The sequence below is a fragment of the Pipistrellus hanaki genome (genome assembly GCF_964339955.1).
Source record: "Pipistrellus hanaki genome assembly, chromosome: 4".
Lineage (NCBI taxonomy): Eukaryota > Metazoa > Chordata > Mammalia > Chiroptera > Vespertilionidae > Pipistrellus > Pipistrellus hanaki.
In genome coordinates, this window is record NC_140506.1 from 89,625,434 (window position 1) to 89,652,430 (window position 26,997).

Here is a 26,997-nt window from a genome sequence, read left to right on the forward strand (position 1 = left end):
GCTCCCAGACTGTGAGAGGGTGCTGGCCAGGCTGAGAGAAATCCCCCCCCAAGTGCACAAATTCCATGCACCGGGCCTCTAGTCAATTATAAAACACATGGGCCACTCATTTTGATATCCCATGGCAAAGGCCATGGTGACCCAACAGATTCTTTTAAACAGTGTTACTACAATATTTTTGTTTTCAATTTATCTTTGAATTTCATTTTGCTTGATAGGACCAAGAGTGAATCTCTAGAAAAACTGATAAATTTGCTTACTATTGTAATTCAGTGCATGAAAATTCTTATTTTTAAAATCTTAAATAGCACTTTTTTTTTTTTTTAATCCTCACCTGAAGACATGTTTTTATTGATTCTTAGGGAGAGGGAAACATTGATGTGAGAGAAACATCAATCAGTTGCCTCCAGTAGGCACCCTGACTGGGGATCAAACCCTTAACCTTCTAGTACAGGGGTCTTCAAACTACGGCCCGCGGGCCACATGCAGCCCCCAGGGGAGTCTGATCCTGCCCGCCAGGTTTTTTGGGCAGTGAGCGCAGCCAAGGTGTTACAGTAGGGATTAGTAGTTCAGATAGTCCGGCCCTCCAGCTCTCTGAGGGACCGTGATCTGGCCCCCACTTTAAAAAGTTTGAAGACCCCTGTCAGTATATGGGATAATGCTCCAGTCAACTGAGCCACTGGCTAGGGCTAAGCAGCATCTTTTAGTAAACAGTTCTTTTAAATTTTTTTTCTTTAACTTTGCCTTTGAAGGAATTTGATCACATTTTAAAATGTTAATTTTAGATAGTAAAATCAGAGGAAAATCAGTTCTTCTTAATGTTAGAAACAGAAGTTGTTCTGGTACTTTCCATTTTATTTTAAGATAAGGCTGACATTTGGAATTTGGGGTGTCCACTAGATTGAGACCATTTTGTCTTTTTCCCCCCCACATTTCACAAGATTTATTTTTACATTGTTTTAACATTTTGAGCTTTTTCCAAATTATCCAAATGATGTTGGATCCAGGAGACTTTTTAAAACCATGTTGAGATTGTTCTAAATGAATTTAAGAGCTAACTATAAACTTTGGCTATCTACTAGAAATAAAAAAATAATGTGATAATGCCATTACAGAAAGAATTAAACAATTCTTAAATTGATATACTTCATACACACTACAATTGCTAAATTATAAATGAAAACATAAACTTGTTTTCCAACAGAATAATTGTGTACACAAAATGATTTCAGCAATGAAATTGCATTATAAAACATTCATAATGTTGACCTTATGGGAAAATTATGGCTTACGATTTGAGTGATTTTGTAAAATCATTGGTAATCTTCATTGGTGTCATTTTGTTTAATTTCTTTATTGATTAAGGTGTTATATATGTGTCCTTATTCCCCCATTACTCCCCTCCATTCCTCCCACTCATGCCCTCACCCCCCTCTTGTCTGTGTCCATTGGTTAGGCTTATATGCATGAATACAAGTCCTTTGGTTGATCTCTCTCCCATTTTGTCTTTAAGGATTATTTTGACATTGTGAAGAACCCCATGGACCTTTCCACCATCAAGCGAAAGTTAGACACAGGGCAGTACCAAGAACCCTGGCAGTACGTGGATGATGTCTGGCTGATGTTCAACAATGCCTGGCTCTATAACCGCAAGACGTCTCGGGTCTATAAGTTTTGCAGTAAATTGGCAGAGGTCTTTGAACAAGAAATTGACCCTGTTATGCAGTCCCTTGGATATTGTTGTGGACGCAAGGTACAGTTTAAACTGTTTCTGGATAATGAACTTCTCCCAGTTAGTCCAACAGTATGGTAGACTCAACATTTTGGCCACACATGTGTGCTGGGAAGTACCCAGATGGAGTAAAACAATTGATTACTTGGAGTGATATAATGGATGGTCAAAGCTAGAGGTGCTTATGGGGAAAGGCCTTAGGTTAAGCACTTCTGGCTGCCCCTGTGTGCATTCACTATCAATAATATATGTCTCCTTTTTTTTTTTTTTTTTTTTTAATTTTAGAGAGGGAGAGAGAGGCATCGATTTGTTGTTCCAGTGAACTCATTGACACACACACACACACACACACAAATTCATGCACTGGGGGCAAGGGGGTCCCTCAGCCTGGCCTGCCCCCTCTCACAGTCCAGGAGCCCTCAGGGGCAGGAAGCAAAATGGCAATTAGGGAAGGCAATGCCCCATCACACCTGTATTGCTGTCACTGCCGGCAGCACAAGCCTCAGCCAGCCCCGGTTACCTGAGCCTCGGACAGCCCTTGGCAGCGAGGCAGCAGCCTTCCGAGGCTTGCCTGCACCTGGAGACAGCCCTGGGGAGCTGGGGAGCTGAGGGGAATAGGGGACTCCAGAGGCACATGCGCGGAGCGGGCCTGGCGTTGCTGCGCCTGCTGCCCCAATGGGGCTGAGGGAACTGGGCACCACCAACTTTGAGGGCATGGCAGTCAATTCGCATATTCCCTCCTTATTGGCTGTGGGCGCCACTATCTTTGCAATGGCGTGAGGGTCAATTAGCATACTCCGTCTTTATTAGATAGGATATATATTTTTTTATTTATATATATAAATATATTTATATAAGTATATTTATATAAATATATGTTTTTTATATATAAATTTATATTTATATATATATATGAAGGGAGAGGAGAGGAGAGATAGAAATGTCCTATATAATAAAAAGCTAACATGCAGATCAACCAAATAGTGGAACGACTGGTCACGTTGACACACACAGACCACCAGGCTACAAATGTTCAATGCAGAAGCTGACACCTAGTGGTCAGTGCACACCCACAGGTGGAGCACTACTCAGCCAGCAGCCAGGTTCATGGCTGGTAAGTGCAGCAGCGGTGGCGGGAGCCTCTCCCTGTGGGGAACGGGCCTACGCCTTCAGTCAGACATCCCCCAAAGGCTCCCAGACAAGAGAGGGCACAGGCCCAGCTGAAGGACCTCTCTCCCCTCCGAGTGCATGAATTTCATGCACTAGGCCTTTAGTCAATGATGAGAATCATTGATTGGCTGCTTACTGTGTACTCCCTACCGGGGATTGAGCCAACAACCGGGACATGTGCCCTTGACTAAAATCGAACCTGGGACCTTTCAGTCCGCAGGCCAGTGCTCTATCCACTAAGCCAAACCAGCTAAGGCTATAATATATCTCTCTTAAACCCTAATTATATTGCATTGTATCAGAAAATATCTTTAGCCGAAACCGGTTTGGCTCAGTGGTAGAGCGTCGGTCTGCCGACTGAAAGGTCCCGGGTTCGATTCCGGTCAAGGGCATGTACATTGGTTGCGGGCACATCCCCGGTAGGGGGTGTGCAAGAGGCAGCTGATCGATGTTTCTCTCTCATCAACGTTTCTAGCTCTCTATCTCTCTCCCTTCCTCCTCTTTGTAAAATATCAATAAAATATATATATTTTGAAAATCTTTAAAAGCTGTGAAAATTGTTAGGACACTATCCAGTGTAGTAACAGAAGTAATTTACTAGTTGATTCTGACCCTCCATAATTGAGAACTTTACATGACAATAAATAGGTTATATTTTTAGTATTTTCTCCTTTGTTTTTGCAGTATGAGTTTTCCCCACAGACTTTGTGCTGCTACGGAAAACAACTGTGTACAATTCCTCGAGATGCAGCCTACTACAGCTATCAGAATAGGTAAGCATTGACCAGCTTCCTGAACTACAGAACGAAGGTCTTAGGGCAAGGCATGCTTGTCTGCTTATAGCCCAGGTACATATCTTTCATAAAGTTCCAATGAAAGGAGCCACAGTTGCAGTGTTTCTTGGTCACTCATATAGGTTCACAGTCTTAATTTTAAGGAATGCTTTTACAGTATAAAAATTTTAGCTCACAGCTGCTTGCTGCACAATCTGACCTGGATCAGGTACGTTCTTTCTTGAGTCATTAGGTTCTAAAAAGTAACCGTATAAGAAAGAGTCTGGAGTTGAGAATAACTCTAATAAAGATTGACCTGCCTTTTTCAAGATACTAAAAAAGTTGAAACATTGTTTTTACTATTCCTATGTAAATATTTGTCTAGTTAATTTGACCTGGAAAGTCTGATGGAAAGACTTGCATTAGCGCTAATTGATTGGAAAAAATAAAACCATAGACTTTTTGTTTTTAATTAGTTGCATAATACAGAATAACATTTAGAGTTTTTATTGAGTTTTTTAAAAACTTCCCTATTATAAGATGGCCATTTCAGGTTTTTTAAGTGGTAGGTATGCTTGAAAAAATATTTGCCATCCTCTTCAAATGTTGATGGCTTACAAAGAATATATCCCCTATCTTAAGTAAAGGGGAAATGAAAATAGTATTTTTTATTGAGGATTGTTTTGAAAATTTAGCTATTTGCATTCATTGTTTTAAGTGGCCTCATGTTGCTATAGCATGAGGGCAGTATGTCTTGAAGCACATGTTGTAAATTTTGGTCAGATTTAGTTACATTGACTCCATTTTATGACTTGGAAATTAGATTCTTTGTGACCACAAAGAAGCTTCATGCCTAATCTTCATCTTTAGTTTCAAATATTAACTGTCAACATTAAGACTGTTGATGTTTTAATTATTTTTGTTTGCTTAGTAATAGCTTACATTCTAATATTTTGAAGAAGATAAGTAGAGAGGTTTTTGTTATTTGTTTAGGGGTACATGCACAGACTTTGAATAATTTGGAATTTTGAGATTATTTTTCTTTCAATATTTGTTTTTAAATTATTTTATTTAAATATATAAATATAACCATATTCAATATTATTAATGACTTTCTCAAGATTCTACTTTAAAAAACTTTTGACCTAAAAATGTCTCCAATAAAGATTTCTAAGCCTTGCCTAGCTCTTTGGAATTTGTCTTAGCTTGCCCTTCTGTCAATAGAAGCATTTTAGGACAAAGTTTGAAATGATACATAGCCCTTTTTTAATGGAATCTCTCCCATACAGACAAGTGTTGTGAAGTTCTAGTCCATCCATTTACAATCTTAGTCTAGTAATCTTCATAATGTATATGTATCTAGTAATCCCATAATGTATATGTATCAAGCTTAACCTTCTTGTTTGTGATATGGGCACAGTAACACCTTCCCTGATGGTCTCAGTTATCAGTCTTTAATGAAATAATTAATAGGAATTCACTTTGAAAACTTAAATGCCAAGCAAAATAAATTTATGAAATTTTAAGGCAATAGTTAAAATTAGCAATACCCTGAAAAACACCTCTGCTGCTAGATGCCAGTTTGGGTAAAAAAAGAAGAAAAGACAACAGATTGCTTGCCACCATATCTGAAGTTTTAGGACCTTTTCATTTTTTATTTCATTGTGCCTGAGTCCTTTGAGACCCTATCTTTGCTAATTTGCACAGATTTTTGGCCATATTTAAGTTGAGAGCAAATAAATTCATAATTTGATAGCATCAGGGTACACTACTTACCCATTGGAGGAGGTTATTGATGTAGTGCAAATAGGATTGTTTTGAAAGTTTTGAAATGTCCAATTGTATTTCTGTATGTGTAAGAATACATTTCTTAGCTTAATGTCATAAGATGTTCTTTCTAGAATACTGACCTTGAAGAAGTTAACATGTAATTCTATTAAAGCAATAGCCTAATTTTGTGTTGGACATTTTAGCTGCTTGCATTTTTATTCTCAACTTTGACTATGAGCACTATGCTGTTTTTATGAATTATTGTTTTGACACAAATTGTTCGGGCACTGAAACCATAGAAAATCCTAGAGACCATTTAAACAAGTGAAACTAATATATAAACTAGAGTGTGGTTACATTTCACCTGTTTCCATACTTTAAAAATTTGAAAGAAACTCATGTTGGGGATACTGTTTTATAGATTTTCCAATTATTAATCTATAGGTAAGATAGATACTATCTATAGATATCCCTGTTATTTGTATACACTGATATGGTACTTAAAACAATCTGCATTTGAAAATTTACTCCATACATTAAATTATCCATACAGATAAACTGTGCAGTTACATTGTGCTAACGTTAGGTGCCCAGATGTACATCATCATCAGATTATGTGAAGTATTTCTCCTTTATAATTCCATGTTCATCAATCTGCTTCCTTCACACAAGGCAGAATGTCAACTAGGCTGTTACAATGAAAAGTAAATTTCTGAATCATTTTATATTTCCAGGATGAATAAAGTTTAGACTAGATAATAAGATATTTTCACCCACTGATTGCCAGGTGGTGGCATCCAATTTGACTATATGGGTGCCCATGCTCCCTTCTGTGGGCTGTGGTGACTGCTCAAAGGGTATTAGAGTGAGTCCCTGGGTCCTCTCCAACTCTCCTCTAAAACCTCAACAGATTTTATTCTTCAATGTCCCTGGCATTGCTTTGGGACAGGCACTAGCATGGGTTAATTGTCTGCCTCTCCCAGTTACTGATCCTTGAAGTTTTTCAGGGCTGGGAGTTAGTTACTCGTAGAGCATAGGTTTCTGCAGCCACTTAGCCATCAATGATTTGTCTCAGGCCAGTTTCCTTCGTTGGAAAATAATGGGTTTATGATTCTTGTTTCCTGAATGTTGCTGGACTTGATGCCCTGCTTGAATAAAAGCTAAGAATTTTTCCAGGGTTTAAAATCATTTATGCTCACATGTAATTATAGCAGCAATTGCATTTCAAAATGTGTTCAAAGTTACTCTTCTTGCTAGTCCATAGTGGCTGTGTGTTTAATCTTAAAATGAACTGGAACACTCAATTTCTAGTTTTATTTTCAAAGGGAAAATATTTTGCATGGAGGGGTATCTTTGCCTATTGTTCTGGTTGCCACTGAGTTGGTTTATAGTTTCTGTACTTTGATTCTTTCCTGCCAAGTGATGATCATGTCCTCCTGCACATGAAAATTCTTTCACTACATGATTTCAAGGCTCCATAGGAATATTAACAAAATAGTGAGTAGCCAGAATATTGTTGAAGTTCATTCAGGAAAGCAAAACAAAACAATATACAGGTATGGGCAAAAGTAGAGGTTAAATTACCAGCCATCGTTAACTAAAAAATAAACCATAGGTGAGGGTACGAAATAATAATAAGACAAATAATACAATAATTAATAAATACATATACAGTAATAAACATTGTGTTTTGTGTTCTTACAACTCTAAACCTACTTTTGCCTATCCCTGTATATATTTAAAACAGCAATATTAATTTGCTCCTGGTCAGAGTTTTAATCTTGACAGAATTCATTAATTGACTTAGTCCTAAATAAACAGGTCCCAGCAAGAAACTTTCATTAATCCAGTTGTTACCCACAGGGAATCTGTCATGTTCCTCATCAACATACTGAAAAATGGTGTAATCTTGGGGTGTGTGCGTGCTCTCAAGTTTTATGCCTTTAATATAGTATGTATTTAGCCGGTAAAACATAGCAGACAAAATGTCAATGTATTTAATTTAGGTTAGAATTAGAACTTGTAGAGGACCTATTTTAGTAATGAAGAGAAAATGGCCAGGTGGTGTCTGACTGTCGTTTGTAGCTGTGCATGGTGCGTGTGTGCTCGTGTGTGTGTGCACGTGCGTGTTCGCGCGCGCACGTGTGAAACTGCAAGCTGCCGCATCTCCTTCTGTACTCTTGGTTCAGTGTGGCACTCCAAGTCTTGTCATAGTGTCTTTAACACTAATCCTCTTGGCATCTTGTAGACGTAGTTTTGAGCACTAAAACTGCATTTTATTGTGCTGCTGTTGCTACCTTATACTCATCCTTTTTGCTTGTATAAGTCACATTCATTCAGCTTGTTGTTTTTTTTACGGTATTGTGTGCCCATCTTGTTTTATGCAGCATCAGCCTGCATTTTTGTTGATTTCTCATTCATGTCCTTTCCAAACATTTAATAGTTTTTATTTTAATTATTCTTATTTGATAGCTTGAGCTGAGGCTCTGTATTATCTTACAAGAAATTGGGGTTATGGATAATTTCTCAAATGCAGATTGTGCTTTAAAGATTTAACTCTCTAAATTTGCTTAACTTGGATTGTCACCAAGTCAGAGCAGTCAATCACTGAGTATCTCAGATTGATGAATGATTGGTCCCAGTCCCAAAAAGTTTGTCAAAGCTTAGAATTGAATTTTAAAAGTCTTTAACATTGTTTGTGGATTTATATATATATATTGTATTGTTTATACAATATATCACAATTTTTTTCCTCTGTATATTCTTATTGATAAATGGCTGGAAAGTCTTTGACCCCTATTGCATTTCTGTTAAATGTTTGTCTAGAAAATGGATTTGGTTTCATTTGTATTATAACACAATTAAGTGATTAACATGAGAGAGAAAAAAAAGGAAAAAAATTAAAACCAGTTTTGAGTGCTGAACATTTTTAAACCTTTAAAGATCTGGCTTAAAAACCAGAAATAAAAATCTCTGAATTGCTGTCAAGCATAAATTTTCCATTTTGAAAAAAAAGCATTTTCAGTTTAAATTGCTTTTTTAAGGCCTTTTGTCAGACTGTTTTGTTCAAAGTCAATTTTTTCCAAACCCTGAAATTGTATTTTTCTCTAATAAGAAATTCAAACTTCTAAATTTTAAGCTCCTTACAATTCTGGTATTAACAACTCCTTGCAAACATTTGCATCTTGGAGCTGAACCAAGCCCTGTCGTTGTTAGTGATGATGGCCTGTGATGTGTGCAATGAGACCGAATGCTAATCAATGCTTTGCCTTGGCTTTCTGCTCTGTGTTGTCTTGGTGTTTGCGTCTTACCTCTATGTCTGTGCTATTTGTTCCCTTCCCTGTTCTCTAATCCTGCCCTTCCCAACCTGCCCCTGTTCCTCTCATTGTTCTCACTGACCCATCAATCAACCAACAACGTCCCCCCTTCGTCGTGGTGATCTGCCCTGCTCTGATTGGTGGCTTCGTTGCTTGGGTGGCTGTGTGTTTTGATGGACCAGTTCACCCAAGTATGGCCTTCTTGCTGACAGGTATCATTTTTGTGAGAAGTGTTTCACAGAGATCCAGGGGGAGAATGTTACCCTTGGTGACGACCCTTCACAACCCCAGACGTAAGTACTATGTCATTTTTCTCGGGAGTGATTCTTAATTGTTTTTGTCTCTTGTCCATGAGTAAAAGGAAAGCACTACTGCTGTTTTGACTTGTGTGTAGTATATTTTCTCACATTAATTATGCTCACATTCATACTTTAACATGTAGCTGTTTGAGCTAAACACCAGTGGTACTTCCATGTTCTTCCCTCCATTCAGTACAGTGGTGTTCAGAGCCGCCCTGTGCAGTTCACAGGTCTCTCTCAATCTTGCTCCAATTCTTCTTTTAAAACACTTGGCTTTTCCTAGAGGCTGCCACCCTGCATTTTTGGAAGTTATAAATTTTCAGTTCACCTAAGAAACCAGATAACCCTATCCATAGACTGGTAGTAGCAAAAAATGAGTTTCATGTACCTACTTTCATCCTTTAAGTTGTGAAGCTAATGGAATACAGATAATGAGATCCCAGAGTGTAAATGTCTCCTCCTTTGCTGGAAACTTGACTCTTGCTCACTAGGTCCAATTTAGACAGGCCTGAGTTGGCCCTTTTATTCCTTCACTGAGTCCACCTTTTGGTCCCAATGCCTGTCCTCTGTGGTCAGCTCATTTATGTGCTTGAGAAATCTAAAAACCTGCCAGCCACCATGTCTGCCCAGAACTACCAGTGTTCTATGGTTCTCTCTTTTCTCTGGACTCTGCCTGATTCCAACCACGCTGGCTACTTTGCTAGTATGATGTCTCCCCCACAGGCAACAGAGCTTCACACTAACACACTTTTCAGCAGGGTGGGACACTTAGTCTGCAACTCAAGGCTACTTTATTCTAATGCAAAATAAACATGGCCACTTACAAATCAAAAGGGCAGATATCCTACCTATTCGATTTATTTTTCTATCCCTTGTCATCTTAATCTTTTGGTCCTATTACATGATTAATAATTGCATTGTATAATTATGTGAATCAGAAGTCATTCACATATATACACTGATCATAACAAAAGGACGATAGAAACCAATACTCAGCCCTTTAAGAGTAAAATATCACTGCATAGATGCTGACCTTCTGTCATTGAGGTAATACTATAATTAAAAGAATTGTTCCTGGCCAGGTGGCTGTTTATTGGAGCATTGTCTTGTATACCAAAAAGGTTATAGGTTTGATTCCCGGTCAGGGCACGTAGGGGAGGCAAAAGATCGATGTTTCTCTCTCATATCAATGTTTCTCTTTCTCTCTCTCCTCCTCCTCCCCCTCCCACTTTCTCTAAAAATCAGTTTAAAAAAAGAATTAGTTGCACCAATATCAGTTAAATTTAGTAGCTAGTCACCATATAGATTTGATTGAAAATTAACAAGTTTGAAACACAATTTTGCCATCATGTTTTTACTAGTTTTAGTTAAATCTTGTAATAAGTGCTGATGATAGTTAGGAGGAAATATTCCGAGAAAGATAGAGAAAATTAAATGGTGGTGCTTTCTGTAGAATTGAGTTTTATATGTTCATGCCATCATTGCATCTACTTGGGATTTTAGCTATTATTTTCCGTTTGAAGAACTAGTTGCAACGTAATATTCCAGAAACTATAGTTTATATTCAACAGATCAATTATTAAGTTAATTAACTTTTTTAAAATTTCTTTTTAAACAAGGACAATTTCAAAGGATCAATTTGAAAAGAAGAAAAATGATACCTTAGATCCTGAACCGTGAGTATATAGTTATTTCTTTCTTTTAGATTTTAGTTTCAGATCAAGAACAGTTCCTCCTTATGATTGAGTGTGGAAGAAGACATTGTAAATGCATTGCTTTGGGTGGAATTTTATTGTGTGAAGTTATTTCATATATGAATCATTCTTTAACTCACACTAAATATGTATGTCTCTAAACATGTTCTTCAGGTACTGAGTTTTGACAAGACTTAGGTGGGTCTTTGTTCTAATAGATTCTCTCTAATAAGTTGGTCATTGGTGTTTTTAAGAAGCCATTTAGTGTGAATCTTTAGAAAACACAGGTAGGAATATTTGGTAGAGTAGTGCTAGTATCATTTAAAGGGAAATTTTAGAAAGAAAACCTCTTAGAAACCACTTTCTAAAAATAACAAATGGGAAGCCTGGCGTATGTTCTTGCCACTGTCTTTAGTATGGTATATTTTCAAAGGCCATTGTCAAATATTTGACCTTCCTTCATCTTGCTCAGTGAGAATGCTGTATTTGCAAAGTGTGCTCTGTGATGGCCCTTAAGAGGCTTCAGAACTCCCTTCAGTGTGACAACCCCTTCAGGTCCCCAAAGCCAAGTCCTGAGACCACCCCAGTGTGTGGAGAGGCCCATTGTGTTCTACCGCTGTGCTGAATGCACTTTCAGAGCTGCTTAGAATGCAGGCTCCAGCACCATTTGATGTTTGGTAAACATGACTATAGTGCATCCAGAACTGAGAAACAGGTCCTCCCCTCTCTTGGCTCCAAACCCCTAGCTTTAGTGAGCCCTATTGATACAGTGGAAGAGACAGACTTTCCACCCAGACCTCATATTGAAACCTAATTTTACATTGAGAGCTTACATAATCTCTCCTACTAGTAGTGCCCAGACTGGGTACACATTGAATACAAGAACTCCAGCCTGAGCATAGAGCCTGGTGCGTGAGGAGGTGCCTCCCCAGATCATTAATGACCAGTGAATTATTTGTCGTAATTGTCCAGCTCCCTGTTCACATTATGTCCTCCCCTTCAGTTTTTCAGATTCACTATGATTTATATTCATTTCTAACTTCAAAATACATTACATTGAAGTACTCATTACTAGGCAGGAGCTTGTCCATCAGTACAAGAGACAGATGGATCATTGCGCAGATAGCAGGAGGTAGTAAGGTAGCCCAAAAGTGAGGGGCCCTGTTTCTGGTCATGATGGCATTCCAGAGAAGATGACACTCATCTGGAGTCAGGTGTTGAGAAATGGGAAGAATATTCTATACACAAAGGAGTAAAAGAACATAGGATGTTCAGCAACAACATCAGTGAGCTCAAGTGGTTGGCAGGTAGAGCATGTGGATGGAGCCCCAAGTGATGTGGAGGAGAGGCAACTAGTGCAGAGCCCCTTACATGGTTCTTGGACCTGAAGGTTTTCTCCTGAGTGTGCTAAGGTGGTTTGGGGGACATCATTGGCTTCTGTTAGGGAAAGATTATACTGGATTTGTGAGATAGATTCAGTGGAGAGGAAGACTTTGCTCCCTAGTAGGGAAACTAGTTAGGAGACTCAGAGGAGCAGCTTAGGCAGGAGGTGGAAGGGGGAAGGGCGACCTGAACAGCCTTCTGGTGGAAGAGACCACACTGCAGGGTGAGGAAAGGTTCAGACTAACTGGTGGCTTGGGTAACTGCATGAATAAAAATGTAGGAAGGGGAGTCATCCAGTTGGTTAATGATAGAAGGGGAGAGAGATTGAAATTCAAAATGGATAAAATGGGGTCTAGAACAAATACCGTATTTTTTTACATTCCTCTTCCTTTACATAGGAGGAAAGGGCTGAGAATGGGGTGTCTTTGGAGCAGGCACAGAAGCTCAGAGAGTTATTACTTGCTGACCTTTTAAATTCTTAACCAGGGATGAGCTCAACTGCTGAAATTTCAGCAAATGAACTTGTTTTAGTTTTGTGTTTTGTTTTTTTTAATAAATCTTTATTGTTCATATTATTACCAATGTTCCTCATCCTCCCACCCCCTTCCATTGCTCCCCTCCACCAGGTTCCCACCCCACCCTCTGCCCTTTCCCCACCCCCCATTGTTCTCATCCATAGATGCACAGTTTATGTTCAGTCTCTTCCCACACCCCCACTCCCCTTTTCCCCGAGAATTGTCAGTTCACTCCCCTTCCATACCTTTGATTCTATTATATTCACCAGTTAATATTGTTCATCCGATTTTTTAATTCCCTTGGTTTTTAGATTTACTTGTTGATAGTTATGTATTTATTGTTCATAATTTTTTTAAAAATATATTTTATTGATTTTTGTACAGAGAGGAAGGGAGAGAGATAGAGAGTTAGAAACATCAATGAGAGAGAGTCATTGATCAGCTGCCTCTTACGCACCCCCTACTGGGGATATGCCCGCAACCAAGGTACATGCCCTTGACCGGAATCGAACCCGGGGCCCTTCAGTCCCCAAGCCGACGCTCTATCCATTGAGCCAAACCGGTCCCGGCTATTGTTCATAATTTTTATCTTTATTTTCTTTCTCTTCCGAAAGAACCCCCTTCAGCAATTCATATAATTCTGGTTTGGCGGTGATGAACTCCTTTAGCTTTTTTTTTTTTATTATTATTAGTGAAGCTCTTTATCGGGCCTTCGATTCTGAGTGATAGCTTTGCTGGGTAGAGTATTTTTGGCTGTAGGTTCTTGCTATTCATCACCTTGAATATTTCTTGCCATTCCCGTCTGGCCTGCATGGTTTGTGCTGAAAAATTGGCTAACAATCGTATGGGTGCTCCTTTATAGGTAACTACCTGTTTCTCTCTTGCTGCTTTTAATATTCTCTTTTTGTCTTTTGCTCTTGGAATTTTAATTATGATTTGTCTTGGTGTGGTCCTCTTTGGATTCCTTTTGTTTGGAGTTCCGTGCGCTTCCTGGACTTGTAAGTCTAATTCTTTCACCAGGTGGGGAAAGTTTTCTGTCACTATTTCTTTCAGTATGTTTTCGATATCTTGCTCTCTCTCATCTTCTGGGACCCCCATAATTCTGATGTTGGTTCGCTTGAAGTTGTCCCAGAGGTTTCTTACATTATCTTCAACTTTCTGGATTCTCTTGTCTTCTTGCTTCTGCAGAGGAGTGTCTTCTGGCTCTTTATGTTCCAACTCTTTGACTTGATTCTTGCGATCTTCCATTCTGTTTTTAGGACTCTGTATAATATTTTTTTATTTCAGACAATGTATTCTTTATTTCTTGTTGATCCCTTATTATTTCTAGTTGATCCCTTTTCATATCCTCATAGGTCTTATAGACCTTTTCTAGGAAATTCTTGAAAAACCTTATAAGCGTGATTTTGAACTCTATATCCAGTCTCTTCTTTTCCTCCATTTCTTTTGTTTGTGAACTGTTTCCTTGTCTTGGCATTTTCACAGCTTCCCTGAGTTGGTAGGGTAGCTTTGTGTGCTAAGGTGTCCTATATGGTTTAGTGAATCACCACCTCCCAGTTACCTGAGGTGGACAGTCTTGGTGTAGCCCTTTGTGGGCTGTGTGTGCAGTCTTGTTGTTAAGCCTTGCTTGTTGTTGGTATCACTGGGAAGCATAGATCTCCAAGCCAAAATTGGCTATGAGGATCAGAAGTGTCTCAGCTAGGAGGGTTTCTGTATTCCGCTTGAATGGGGCGGAGTCTCAGGGTGGTACAGACAAGCTTTGTCGAATCCCGCACAATTGGTTGCAGGCGCACGCACCTCTTTGGTATAGGCGCAGACAAGCTTTAGATTCCTGTCTGTCACTCCCTAGGAGAGTCCCATTCACTATAAACGAGAAAGCTAGCCACTGGAAGGGCTTCTGTGCTCCACTTGGATGAGGCGAAGTCTCGGGTGGTGCAAACAAACTATATTCAGCCCCTCCCTACGAGGGTCTGGTTTCTGAGTCCCGCAGTCATGGCCACTGGCTTCACACACCTCCAAGAGATCTCTGCCCACTGCCTGACAGTCTGGCCTCTCCCTGTTTGGGGCCGTCTATCGGCGCAATAGGGTGGTTCTGTTTTCCTCCCAAACAAGAAAGCCCTCTCTGCACGCGCAGGAAGTAAGCCAGCAGTGAACTCGGCCCACCCTCTCCACGCTCCGCAAGCAAGTCGGCAGCGAAGTTGGGCAGCTGCCTTTTTGCGCGCACAATTCTCCGCACCTTCACATTTCCTGAGGTTCAGCGTGCCTTCTCTCTCCTTCCCAGATGGTAGAGCCTCCTCTTAGCCAGCCGTCTGGCGCTTCAGGGTGATGTTTCCCCTGTTTTTCAGTTCTAAATTCAAACTTGTTGTGGTAGGCTGCATTCGAGTGTCTATCCTATGCCACCATCTTGGTTTCTCCTCAACAAAGGAACTTGTTGACAGTGATGGGGCACTTGAGGGAGTGAAGGTTCAGAACACCACCAGATAGAATGGGGGAGCAGCACAGCATGGGAGGGCCGTGTAATGGTGCTGCGGTTTTGCATGTCTTTTTCCTCCAGTAGAACAGGAACAGAGAAGCTGGGTAAGGCTTGATTTGTGGTTTAAGCCTTGCTCAGCAAGGACAGTGGAAGATCAGGGACTTGATCATGTATCAGGTAATAGGGCTCAGCATCCAGACTGATTAGAAGAGCCTGAACCCACTTTCTTGCCACTTAAGACTTCCACCAACTGTAAGTTGTGATGATGCTAAGGGAGTGGCTAAAATACAGGTTTTTACCTTCAAGTATGTTGGCAATTAAGATTTTCAGGTGAGCTTGGATGGGGTCTGCAGTAGAGGGCAAGTGACTTAGTGCGTCCCCTTGCTTCCATTGTTTACTTGAGTAAAACTGTCATTTACTAGTCAGTTTGGAACTTCCCACCTTTGTTATTAACTCAGAACAGACACTTCCAGTGCCTAGGCATAAGAATAAATGTTTAGCCAAAACTGGTTTGGCTCAGTGGATAGAGCGTCGGTTTGTGGACTGAAGGGTCCCAGGTTCGATTCTAGTAAAGGGCATGAACAATGGTTGCGGGCACATCCCCGGTAGGGGGTGTGCAGGAGGCATCTGATTGATGTCTCTCTCTCTCATCAATGTTTCTAGCTATCTCTCTCCTTTCCTCTCTGTAAAAAAATCAATTAAAATATATATGTGTGTGTGTGTGTGTGTGTGTGTGAAACAGATGCTCTTAAGTATGCGTGTCTATTTAAAAAAAAGAAAAGAATAAATGTTTATAATATTGAAAGTATTGTTCTCTATTACTTAAGTCAATTTAATGTGCACTTACCTGGAGCAAGTGTTTGTCTTCAACATGTATAGTACTGTCAGAAATACTGGCCTATAAAATGTACCTTTATCATAGCACTTTTTAAAAGTAAAGGTTCATTCCTAATTGCAAAGGAGATTGGGAGAAGAGAGGAATGAGGCATTTGTAAAAGAAGGGTTCGAACTTTTCCCACAGAAAATATACTGATGCATTTTTAAAATCTGACTGAATCAATCAACAAGTGTATTAATACCAAATGCTCAAAGTAATCAAGGGGATAAGAGAACATAGTACACAAGCTCCTACAGACCACTCTGTTTTGTGGTTTCCTGTGCATTCACTGTGCTTTCTTTGTCTTCTAGTTTTGTTGATTGCAAGGAGTGTGGCCGGAAAATGCATCAGATTTGTGTTTTACACTATGATATCATTTGGCCGTCAGGGTGAGTAATTTCCTTGATCTTGGGGAAAGGAAAGCAGTTTTGCACAGAGTGGAGGGGAGGGTGGCTGCTGCTGCTGCATTTCATTCATTGTCAGCAAGAATTCAGCAATTACAATAGATGGCAGTTGGTCCTAAGTTTTAAGTCGTGTTTGCCTGCTTTAGGAATTATAGAATCAAAGCAGTCTGCCTCTTCACTTTTGTATAATGATGCAATTTAAACAGCCATCAAAGTATTCTAATGCTGCATTTCATTAGTTTGGCAACATATACTGTTTTGTATAATCTAATCACACCCATTATGTTTTTGCAGCTTTGTATGTGACAACTGCTTGAAGAAAACTGGCAGAACTCGAAAAGAAAACAAATTCAGTGCTAAGAGTAAGTTATGGAAGGATTTCTTTTTCCTGGTCTGTACATTGTAGAAAATTGTATAATTACCCAATTTTCCTTTGGTTCCTCTCAACACGTGACTTTGTAGATGACCTGTCCAACATTTTTTTATCTGTGAGTTTGTTTTCTAATATTTTGTATTTTTCTTGTCTTCCCCTTAAAGAACCGTTTGACCTGATCGTGATATCAAAGTCAGCTTTTTGCTCAATCCATGTTTTAGATGCAAGTGTAGAAAGCTTAGATACATTGTAAACTTTGTGAATTCTAAAGAGAAAATTTGTCAGCAGATCCTTCTTAAATAGCTTAAAAATAAGACCTCCCCCAAAACACACACACACACAAACACACACAGTTGTTCTGTCTGAGCCGCACACTCAGTCTTGGGGCCAAGTGTGGGCGGCCACTTGCTGTTGTGGACCCCGCTGTTATGAGGAATGATCTGGGAATTGGCCGCCATCCATCCAAGACTGGTAGGAGCCTGGTCTGCGCAAAGACTTGGGAATGTTGCTGCATTTAGAGTGGCTGTTGCTACTAAAAGTAACTTTTCATATCTTTTTTTATATACATAGATAGATATGTGTATAATACGTAACCTTTGTCCACTTGATTCTCAAGTACTGGGGGCACCTTCCACAGCATGGCATTCCCAAGCTGTCCTTTTGCTGAGTTTATAAGGGAACTCGAGTAGGAAAGCCACCTACAGTGGAACCTTAAAGTGCACCTTCCCAGTACTCCCTGCAGCAGGATAGGTGACTAGCACAGAGCTCAGGGTGTCTCTACCAAGAGCCAGGTCATCTGAGGTGCTGGGAGTAGAAGAGAGCTGCTGGGGGACGTAGGGGACATGAAGCAGGCAAAAAGGAAGTCATTCCATAGGCTTCCAAGTCATTGTCAATTCAAGTTCAAACTCTGTAGTTAATAAAATCCATAGTTATCCTATAACTTAAACTCACTTTTATAAAATGTTTTGAGATACTTAGAAACTCACTGGCTACTGTAATTTTTATTGTTGAAAGTATTACATGTGTCCCCTTTTTTCTCCCATTGACCTCTTTATTGGCTACTGTAGTATTTGTCTTTAGGGTTTCTCCACTGAGCCAATATTGACATTCAGGACCAGATAATTGTTATGATGGCTGTCCTGTGCTTTGTAGGATTTAGCAGTATCCCTGGCTGCAGCCCACTAAATATCAATAACCTCCATCTTTATGAATGGTGAACATCAGAAATGTCTCCAGACCTTGCCAGATGTGCCTTGGGGAAAAGTAGTTGTCTCTACCTTAGGGGGTCCATTCTGAGTGAGATCACATTCTGAGCAGTCAGCAACTTAAAAACACTTGCTTAGGCCAGAGCTTCAGTGACCAAACTAAACTGCCAAGAGAGCTAAACCTCGCTAGAAGAGCAATTTCAGCTGGAAGGCACAAGGGTGAGGTATAGGGGGTCACAGAAGAGCCAAGAGCTGGCCCGGCTCTCATCTTACCCCATGTCCAGAGAATGGTAGAGAAGACACATGGACCTTTGGTAGATGAGCTTGAGTGTTTAAGATATAGAATATTTGCTTACAAAAAAGGATCTTAGAAGTCTAGTGTCACTCCTTGGGTTCCAAGTTTTTGTAGATCACAAAGGAAAGTTTACCTCATTCATATTTGCACTGAGTATTAGAAATGTCTTTCAACTGATAGTCAGTGAATGATAGTCACAACTGACCATCCATCCAGAGCCACTTCCCTACCTTACACCACACACACATTCAATTTCAGATGGTTAAAGGAGAAGGAAACAACTGAAAGTGAACTCAAGGTCACAGTAAGAGTATTTTTCCTGTGCTGGATTATAAAATACACCTTCCTAAAAAAAAAAAAAAACCCAGAGTGGGAAAGCAATAAGCTGAATGATTTGATCACATAAAGAGAAAAGTGCCCCCCCCCACCCCCACCCCTCAATCTGGGAGAAAGGCCTACTGCATAAACACAGAGACCTGAAATACACCTCATGAGTGCATCACATGGATGAGAATCACCCTGCTTTCACTCTGGTGATTTGAAGAAAAAAGTAAAGACCTAATTTTAAAGGTCCTTTGGTTTGCTATTTGAAAATCACACCCCAACCAGGCATCGAACCCACAAACTTTCGGTATATGGGATGACACCCTTAACCAACTGAACCAATTGGCCAGGGCAGAGTGTTAATTCTTTAATCTATGTCAAGTTGCCCTAGCCAGTTTGGCTCAGTGGATAGAGGGTCCGCCTGTGGACCCAAGGGTCCTGGGTTCAATTCCGGCCAAGGGCATGTACCTTGGTTTCAGGCTCCTCTCCGGGCCCTGGTTGGGGTGTGTGCAGGAGGCAACTAATCGTGTCTCTCTCTCACATCAATGCTTCTCTTTTTAAAAAAAAAAAAATCAATGGGAAAATATCCTTGGGTGTGAAGATTAACCAAACACACACACACACACACACACACACACACACACAGACACACACACACACCCCAAAATATGTCAGATTACCCTGAAAGGAAAAGGAGGAATCTGTGATCTCAGTTGCCTTCTCCATAGTTCTTCCAAAACTCTCTCACCTGCTCCTTCTAAACTTTTCAGGACTGCAGACCACACGATTGGGAAACCACTTGGAAGACCGAGTCAACAAGTTTTTGCGGCGACAGAATCATCCTGAAGCTGGGGAGGTCTTTGTTCGAGTGGTGGCCAGCTCAGATAAGACTGTGGAGGTCAAGCCTGGGATGAAGTCACGGTTTGTGTGCAGACTTTGTGCTATTTTCTAAAACAGCATTGTCCCACTGCTTACCCCACCTGGTTAACAAAAGCCCCACATTCTGACAAGGCTTTTTGCATAATTTAAGATTTTCAGTGGTTAGTGTGTTACAAGCCCTTCTTTCTATCCAAAATTCATTAGAAAAGGTAAAATTCCCAGTCAAGTGAAACTGTGTCACAAAGAATGGGATCAAATCTCCAAGCTGCTCACACTAGTGGTAAGAACTCTGGGCTGGTAGTCAGAAGTGACAGGCCTTTCTTTATCTCCTCTACCCTGAGCAAGATATAGGTTATAAAGCACCTTATGAACAATGGCACATGCAAACATCAGTTTCTGACTTTTGTTTCAGGTTTGTGGATTCTGGGGAAATGTCTGAATCTTTCCCGTATCGAACCAAAGCTCTCTTTGCTTTTGAGGAAATTGATGGAGTGGATGTATGCTTCTTTGGAATGCATGTCCAAGAATATGGCTCTGATTGCCCCCCTCCTAACACAAGGTAGTCCTTTATCTCCTTTCAAGGGGGGTCATGCTGTCTTATAATGCACTAAGGTTCTATGTGTCTTAGAGAACCTGTGTGCTTTAGAGCTGGGTTTAAAATAATGCACTATTGCCGAAACCGGTTTGTCTCAATGGATAGAGCGTCGGCTTAGGGACTGAAGGGTCCTGGATTCGATTCCGGTCAAGGGCATGTACCTTGGTTGCGAGCATATCCCCTTTGGGGAGAGGGGTGTGCAAGAGGCAGCTGATTGATATTTCTCATCGATGTTTCTAGCTCTCTATCCCTCTCCCTTCCTCTCTGTAAAAAATCAATAAAATATATTTTTAATTTTTTTTAATCCATTATTGATTAACCAAATTAGTTTATGTTTCCTCTAAGTCAGTGGGGTGTGGGGGTTTAAAGGACTATTTGAAGCCCGTTTTATGTTTTGAGTACTCATGGATTCTGGTTCTGGTCTTGCTGTTGTCCCTGTCTTACCTGGGGCAGGTAGAGCCACAGAGAATGGGGTAGGAACCATTCTATGAGCCTGGACATTCTCTGATGCACCCAAGAAAACAATGACGTACCTCTATAAAGAGATCTTTCATGTTCTTTCTAGAATCTGGGTGAGAAGGAATTTTAAAAATGTCTTTTCTTCTTGCCCTGATTTATCCATGGTTCTCTGTGGTGAATGATGAGATGCCATTGCTTTTCACTTTGGTGATGAAATTGGATTCCATTTTATTGATTGGCAGCAGCAGTTGGCAATGGGAATTTTCTTATGTTTTTATATCCTTTTTGTGGTCCGTGTAAATGCTATTGAACAAAATTTATTTTGGGATACCCTGAACTGTTGATTAATTTTTCTTTCCCACCCCCAGACGTGTATACATATCTTATCTGGACAGTATTCATTTCTTCCGGCCCCGATGCCTGCGGACAGCTGTTTACCATGAGATCCTTATTGGATATTTAGAATATGTGAAGAAATTGGGGTAAGTTTCATTAAGATTATCCAGAACTAATTAAAGCTCCATTTTTAATTTTCACTGTATATTTAGTTTGTGAAATAATGAGAATGTTTCTTTAAGTTTGATGTGTTTTTATTTTAGTGTCCTTAGCTGGATTCTGAAGCCTCCAAGAGCTTCTCTCATGTTCTTGGGGCTTCTCAGCACAGTGCATGCACTTTTTCTGCCTTCTGCATTTTTTTCATTATTGTTCCATTCTGGTGTCTTTGTAAAAAATTTTTATGAAGCATATGTTATATATTATAAAATTTGCCTATATCAGGTGTACACTTCACTGACTTTTAGTAACTTTATGGAGTGGTGTAGCCATCACCCTTAATCAGTCTCAGAACATTGTCATCCCCCAAAAAGATCCCTCTGCCCATTTGCTCTTAATCCTTGTCCCACCCCTACCCCCAATGACCACTGATCTACTTTCTGTCCCCATAAATTTGCTTTTTCTCAATGTTTTGTAGGAATGGAAACCTACAAGTGTGGTCTCTTACCTCTGAATTCTTTATATCTGTTGTCATGTTCTGGATCTTTCATATTCCTTTCCCAATTTGAAAAAGTTAGAGATATTTGATTGAAGTGTCTTAAACAGAATGAATAAGATTTATTTTAACTTTAACCCTTAGAAATATCCAGCTGCCTTTCCTATGTGCAGAAGAAAGTATGTGAAATTCAGTGTGTCCCTGGGTAAAGCCATTTAAAAACCTAATGAGTCTCTGTCTTCCCGGCTTTCTCCTGTGCTCACGGGTTCCCTTACAGCCTCGGTCCCTGCCCGACTTGCACAGCCTGAGAAGGAAGCATCTTTGTGCTGATGTCCAGGCGTGCATTTGCACACTAGAGATTTTTGGCCTTACCCACGCACCCCCAACTCCCAGCACACTGGTTTGGAATCTCTAAATGTCTTATCCATTCTGCCGCAGCATTGTGGTCATTTCTTTGCTTTCCTTTTTCTTTATATATATTTATTTCTGTCCTTGCTTTGGTCCCTGTTCCTCAACTGTTACTCCTTGAAAGCAGGGACAGATTTTCTCAACACTTTCATCTGAATTATGGGTGTGTGTCCTGCAGGTATGTGACAGGACACATCTGGGCCTGTCCTCCAAGTGAAGGAGATGACTACATCTTCCATTGCCACCCCCCTGATCAAAAAATCCCCAAACCGAAGCGCCTGCAGGAGTGGTATAAGAAGATGCTGGACAAGGCTTTTGCAGAGCGGATCATCCATGACTACAAGGTACTTGTGCTTGCTGAAGGAGGCATGCAGTGGCTTTCTCACCGCTAATTTACATACTTTCAGGTGTCTTTTTCTCACACTCACAGGTCCAATGCATGAAATTTGTGCGCATTAAAAGGGAATTAATTAGAGAAAATATTTTTAAATTGTTATTTGCCCTTGTTCTATAATAGAAGTGTCAGAAATGAAAGAAAATTAGTAAAATGTATATGAAAATCTTCTTCCTGTCAGAGTCTGGGGTGGGCCTCAGGACCCAGCGTCAAGTCCCTGCCCACTACGCACGCCTCGAAATCACGTGAGACCCAGACTTGGCAGGCCTAACCCCATCAAGCCCTGCCGGGTGGGGGGCCCAGCCTCAGATCCCCTGGCCCAGCACTAAGCGGAGAGTGCAGCCTCAGATCTTCTGGTGCACGTAGGGCAGGAGGCGCAGCCTCAGGCCCCCCTCCACTCCCGGTGCCAGGTCAGGGAGCACGGCCTCAGGTCCCCAGCCTGGCACCAGAGCAGGAGGCTTGCCTTGAGGTCCCCCATCAAGCCCCACCAGGCGAGGGGGCACAGCCTCAGCTTCCCCGGCCCGGCTCCACTCAACCTTAGGTCCCTGCTAATCGCCCCGCCTCTGCTGTGAGTGCAGCCATCTTGTGACTGTGTGACAATTTATTTATTACCTCTTTGTTATATAAGATTGTATTCAATATGTACACAGATAATAATTTAATGAAAAAATGTAATAAAATTTAAAAAAAGAAGAAGAAGAAGAAGAAAGATTGTATTCATTTATGAGGATCAGAAAGCCAAAGGGAAAAAAGTGAAAAATGAAAAAATGTAAAAGCATCTTCTCTGCAGTCTATCAAGATTTCTCGTTGGCAGTCTGAAAGCAGTGCTCTCATGTCATCTGTTTAATTGGCTGATCTTGGCCATGGTGCACCATGGGAATATGCTGCACCAGGATCCTCTTCTGTGTCGTGGCCCTGTTCCGCCTCTTCCTCAGGAGCTGTGCTTGGCCCCTATCTAACTGCTGTGCTTTATTTACTCTCCAGGACATTTTCAAACAAGCAACTGAAGACAGGCTCACCAGTGCCAAGGAATTGCCCTATTTTGAGGGTGACTTCTGGCCCAATGTGTTGGAGGAGAGCATTAAGGAACTGGAACAAGAAGAAGAAGAGAGGAAGAAGGAAGAGAGCACTGCAGCCAGTGAGACTACAGAGGTAAAGCCCCTAAGACCCACAATCCCTCCCTCCTGGAAAGCTGGTGCCCAGGTGTGTGTGCTGAAGGATGAATTCTGGCAGGTTGGAGAGTGAATTTATGCTGTCGAGTTCACAGGGTGTGGCCTTTTTGTGTGTGGTAGTATTTTCGTACATAACCTCACCTTGTCACTACGCACAATAGGTCCGGGACTTAAAAACACAAACCCCACTGGTTGCTGGGCAAGCTGAGATGTGGGCACATCACCTCCTAGAAGGGGACAGGATGTGCTTACTTCAGCATCTCTGGGCATAACAGAGGACCAAGACACAGAAAGATGAGAGAGGTGGGCGCCCTGCGAGGGAGCCCAGAACAGGTGAAGACAGAAACAGATGTGTCATGAATGTGTCACAGCCAGGGAGCAATCCGTTGATTTAAAGGAGTATTTTACAAACTATACACACACACCTGAAGCTCTTTCTGTGGTGTCAGCACTCGTGTACTCACGTGTGCAGGCATTGGCCTAAGCAGTGCACTGAGAACTAAGGAAAACACCATCCCTGCCCTCTTGTTTTTCTGGTAGGAAAAAACAGAAAAACACATGCCCAGCACATTCGGAGATAGTGGTGCAAGCTGTGGAGAAAAGGAAGCACCGGGAATTAGGAGGGAATGGGCGAGGGGCTCTTTTGGGCAGAGGCATCTGAGCAGAAACTGACCTGGTGAGAAGGAACCCAGAGGGTCCTGGAGAGAAGAAGTTTCCGGCAGGAGGAGGAGAAACTTAGGCATTCGAGTTGTAAGCAAGTGTGCCATGCTTTGAGGTGTCCAGTAAGACTTGGTGTTTTGGCTTGTAGCTGTAGAGGCTGTGGGAAATTCGCTGTTTATTTTCACAGTAGCAGCCCCAGAGTTTTGGGTGGATCTTCGTGGTATGTAAGGAAAATCCTGGGTCAGGGTTGCCCATTGTGTCTGTTGCCGCCTCTACCTGAGGGAAGAAGGGAGAGGGAGAGCATATTTGGGGGAAGAAGTCAAGAATTGCCTGCAGACATGTTAATGTTGCAATGCCTATAAATATCCAAGAGGAGCCCTGGCCAGTTGCTCAGTGGTTAGAGCTCGGCCCTAGGACTAAAGGGTCATTTGTTTGATTCCCAGTCAAGGTCATGTACCTCGGTTGCCTGCCTCTGGCCTAGTGTTAGTGGGGCTTTCTGGGAGATAGAAATAGACAAAGGCTGATGCCTGAGCCAACTATTGCTAACCATGGATTTGCTTGTGGTGAGGGATGGAGGCAGCATTCTGGATGTCCAATCACTTAACTAAGGGTTGGATTAGTTACGGACAGCACTTGAGATGGAATGATGCTTTGCCATTAAAAGTGGTCTTAATGCTAGGCCCGGTTTGGCTCAATGGACTGAAGGGTCCCAGGTTCAATTCTGGTTAAGGGCATGTACCCTGGTTGCAGGCACATCCCTAATAGGGGTTGTGCAGGAGGCAGCTAATGGATGTTTCTAGCTCTCTATCCCTCTCCTTTTCTCTCTGTAAAAAAATCAATAAAATATATAGATTTCTTAATTAAATAAATAAATAAGACACACGGAAAGGTGCTTGCCATAGTGGAGAAGCACCAGGATGCAAATTCAACTTGTGTATAACCCCAGCTTTGTAAAGAAAAACACACAAAGTAAATGTGCGTAGCTGCTATTGCTTTGGTGGCTATATATATATATATATATATATATATATATATATATTAATTTGGCTATGTTTTCTAAGCTGTAAAGTAAATCTATATATTTTATAACTTTTCAAATATAGGCTTTAGCCCAGCTGGTGTAATTCAGTGTCTGGGCATCGATCTATGAACCAGGAGGTTGTGATTCTGTTCCTGGTCAGGGCATATGCCTGTGTTGTGGGCTCCGTCCCCAATGGGGGGCTTGCAGGAGGTAGCCAATCAATGATTCTCTCTCATCATTGATGTTTCTTTCTTTCCTCCTCTCCCTTTTTCTGAAATCAATAAAAATATTTTTTAAAAAATAATAAAATAAAAGCTTTATACTTTAGAATAAAGGCTTACAGAAAACTTGAGCAGATGATACAGAGTTAGATGTATTCTATCTGGTACCTGGCATCTTAAATCTGTGTGCTGCATTTGTTACAATTGTTGAACCAATATTAATACATCATTGTTAACCAGAGTCCAAAGTTCATTCAGTGTCTTTAGTTTTTATCAGTGACCTTTTCTGATCTGGGTCCACGTTACATCCAGTTGTCAGGACTCCTTAGCCCCTTCCTGGGTCTCTCTCAGAGGTGGTGGTGGTGGTGGTAGAGGTGGAGTGCAATTGCACTTCCCCTAAAGTGTCTCTCCTTTCAGCACCCAGAGTGTGTGTATGTGTTTATCTCTCCCCCCACCTTTCTCTCCCTACCTCTTCCTCTCGCTCCCCTGGTTATAAACTAAGTTCTTTGGACCAGACCAAATGAGCATTCTCACTTTGAAACCTGAATGACTAAGCCTGAGTTCTTCCTAGACTAGGAGCATTTTAGCTGAGCAGCAAAACCCCTTAGACTTCAGCCAGTTGCCGCACTAATGTGTGTGTTTCAGGCCTGAGTGGGCCTGGAGAATCGGAGCAGGGTCAGGAAGATGTCCTGTAGCCTTGCTTGGGACCTGGAGGGGCCACTTCCAAATCCCTGCTCCTGTCCATGCAGCGGCTTCATCATTCGCACCTTTCCCATTTCTCTCACTCGTGGATATTTGGAGTCTTTCAGTAAGCCACTGAGCATGCAGGATATGCCATGGAACTGCAGGTGTCCAGTGGGACAACGTGAAACAAAGTAAAATTGCTTCCTCTGTTGCTAGATTCCAAATTAGCATCCCAGGTGTGTTCTTCCCTCAAGAGGTACCATGTTCTGTGGCCTTCATGACACAGGCCACACTTGCTCTATGTTTATGTATCACCACTGTGCCCATTGGGGTCTTAGCTGACTATATAGGCCCTGCTTCCATCCGCATCACTTTTCCCGCTGCAGTTTCCCTGAGGGCAGCAGTGTGTTTACACAGCCCATATAGGTAGAGGTCTACAAAGGGTGCTTCTAGAGTGACACTCCTTTCAGCACCCAGAATGTGTGTGTGTGCTGACTTATCCAGATGAGGAGACGATCACAGGCACGTATTTTATTTCCTGTGTTCCATTAAACCTGGTCTGTGTTGAGCACATTCACAGTCCAGGGCCTGAAGCTGGGAGTCCCAGCGAGATACTGGACCTGGAAGAGGAGGCTGGGCTTGTCTGACAAGTTTGTGTTGTTGCAGGGCAGCCAGGGTGACAGCAAGAATGCCAAGAAAAAGAACAACAAGAAAACCAACAAAAATAAAAGCAGTATCAGCCGAGCCAACAAGAAGAAACCCAGTATGCCCAATGTGTCCAATGACTTGTCCCAGAAGCTCTATGCTACCATGGAGAAACACAAAGAGGTGAGACACAGGCAGGCCACAGAGCCCACCATTTCTGACCCTCTGGACCAAGATAAGAGTGGGGGGTTATTGAAGAAGCCACAG

General features: G+C 41.3%; 1 protein-coding gene across 1 annotated transcript in view; it reads left to right on the plus strand.

Annotated features, from left to right (window-relative positions):
* CREBBP (CREB binding lysine acetyltransferase) overlaps positions 1-26,997 on the plus strand; it is a 157,104-nt gene that overhangs the window by 123,183 nt on the left and 6,924 nt on the right. The window contains exons 18-29 of the mRNA XM_084882247.1: positions 1,514-1,753; positions 3,587-3,675; positions 8,975-9,055; positions 10,681-10,737; positions 16,315-16,392; positions 16,702-16,769; positions 19,375-19,525; positions 19,896-20,042; positions 20,906-21,019; positions 22,112-22,277; positions 23,312-23,479; positions 26,752-26,913. Of these exons, the coding sequence (XP_084738373.1) occupies positions 1,514-1,753; positions 3,587-3,675; positions 8,975-9,055; positions 10,681-10,737; positions 16,315-16,392; positions 16,702-16,769; positions 19,375-19,525; positions 19,896-20,042; positions 20,906-21,019; positions 22,112-22,277; positions 23,312-23,479; positions 26,752-26,913 (1,521 nt within the window). The remainder of the gene's footprint in view (positions 1-1,513; positions 1,754-3,586; positions 3,676-8,974; positions 9,056-10,680; positions 10,738-16,314; positions 16,393-16,701; positions 16,770-19,374; positions 19,526-19,895; positions 20,043-20,905; positions 21,020-22,111; positions 22,278-23,311; positions 23,480-26,751; positions 26,914-26,997) is intronic.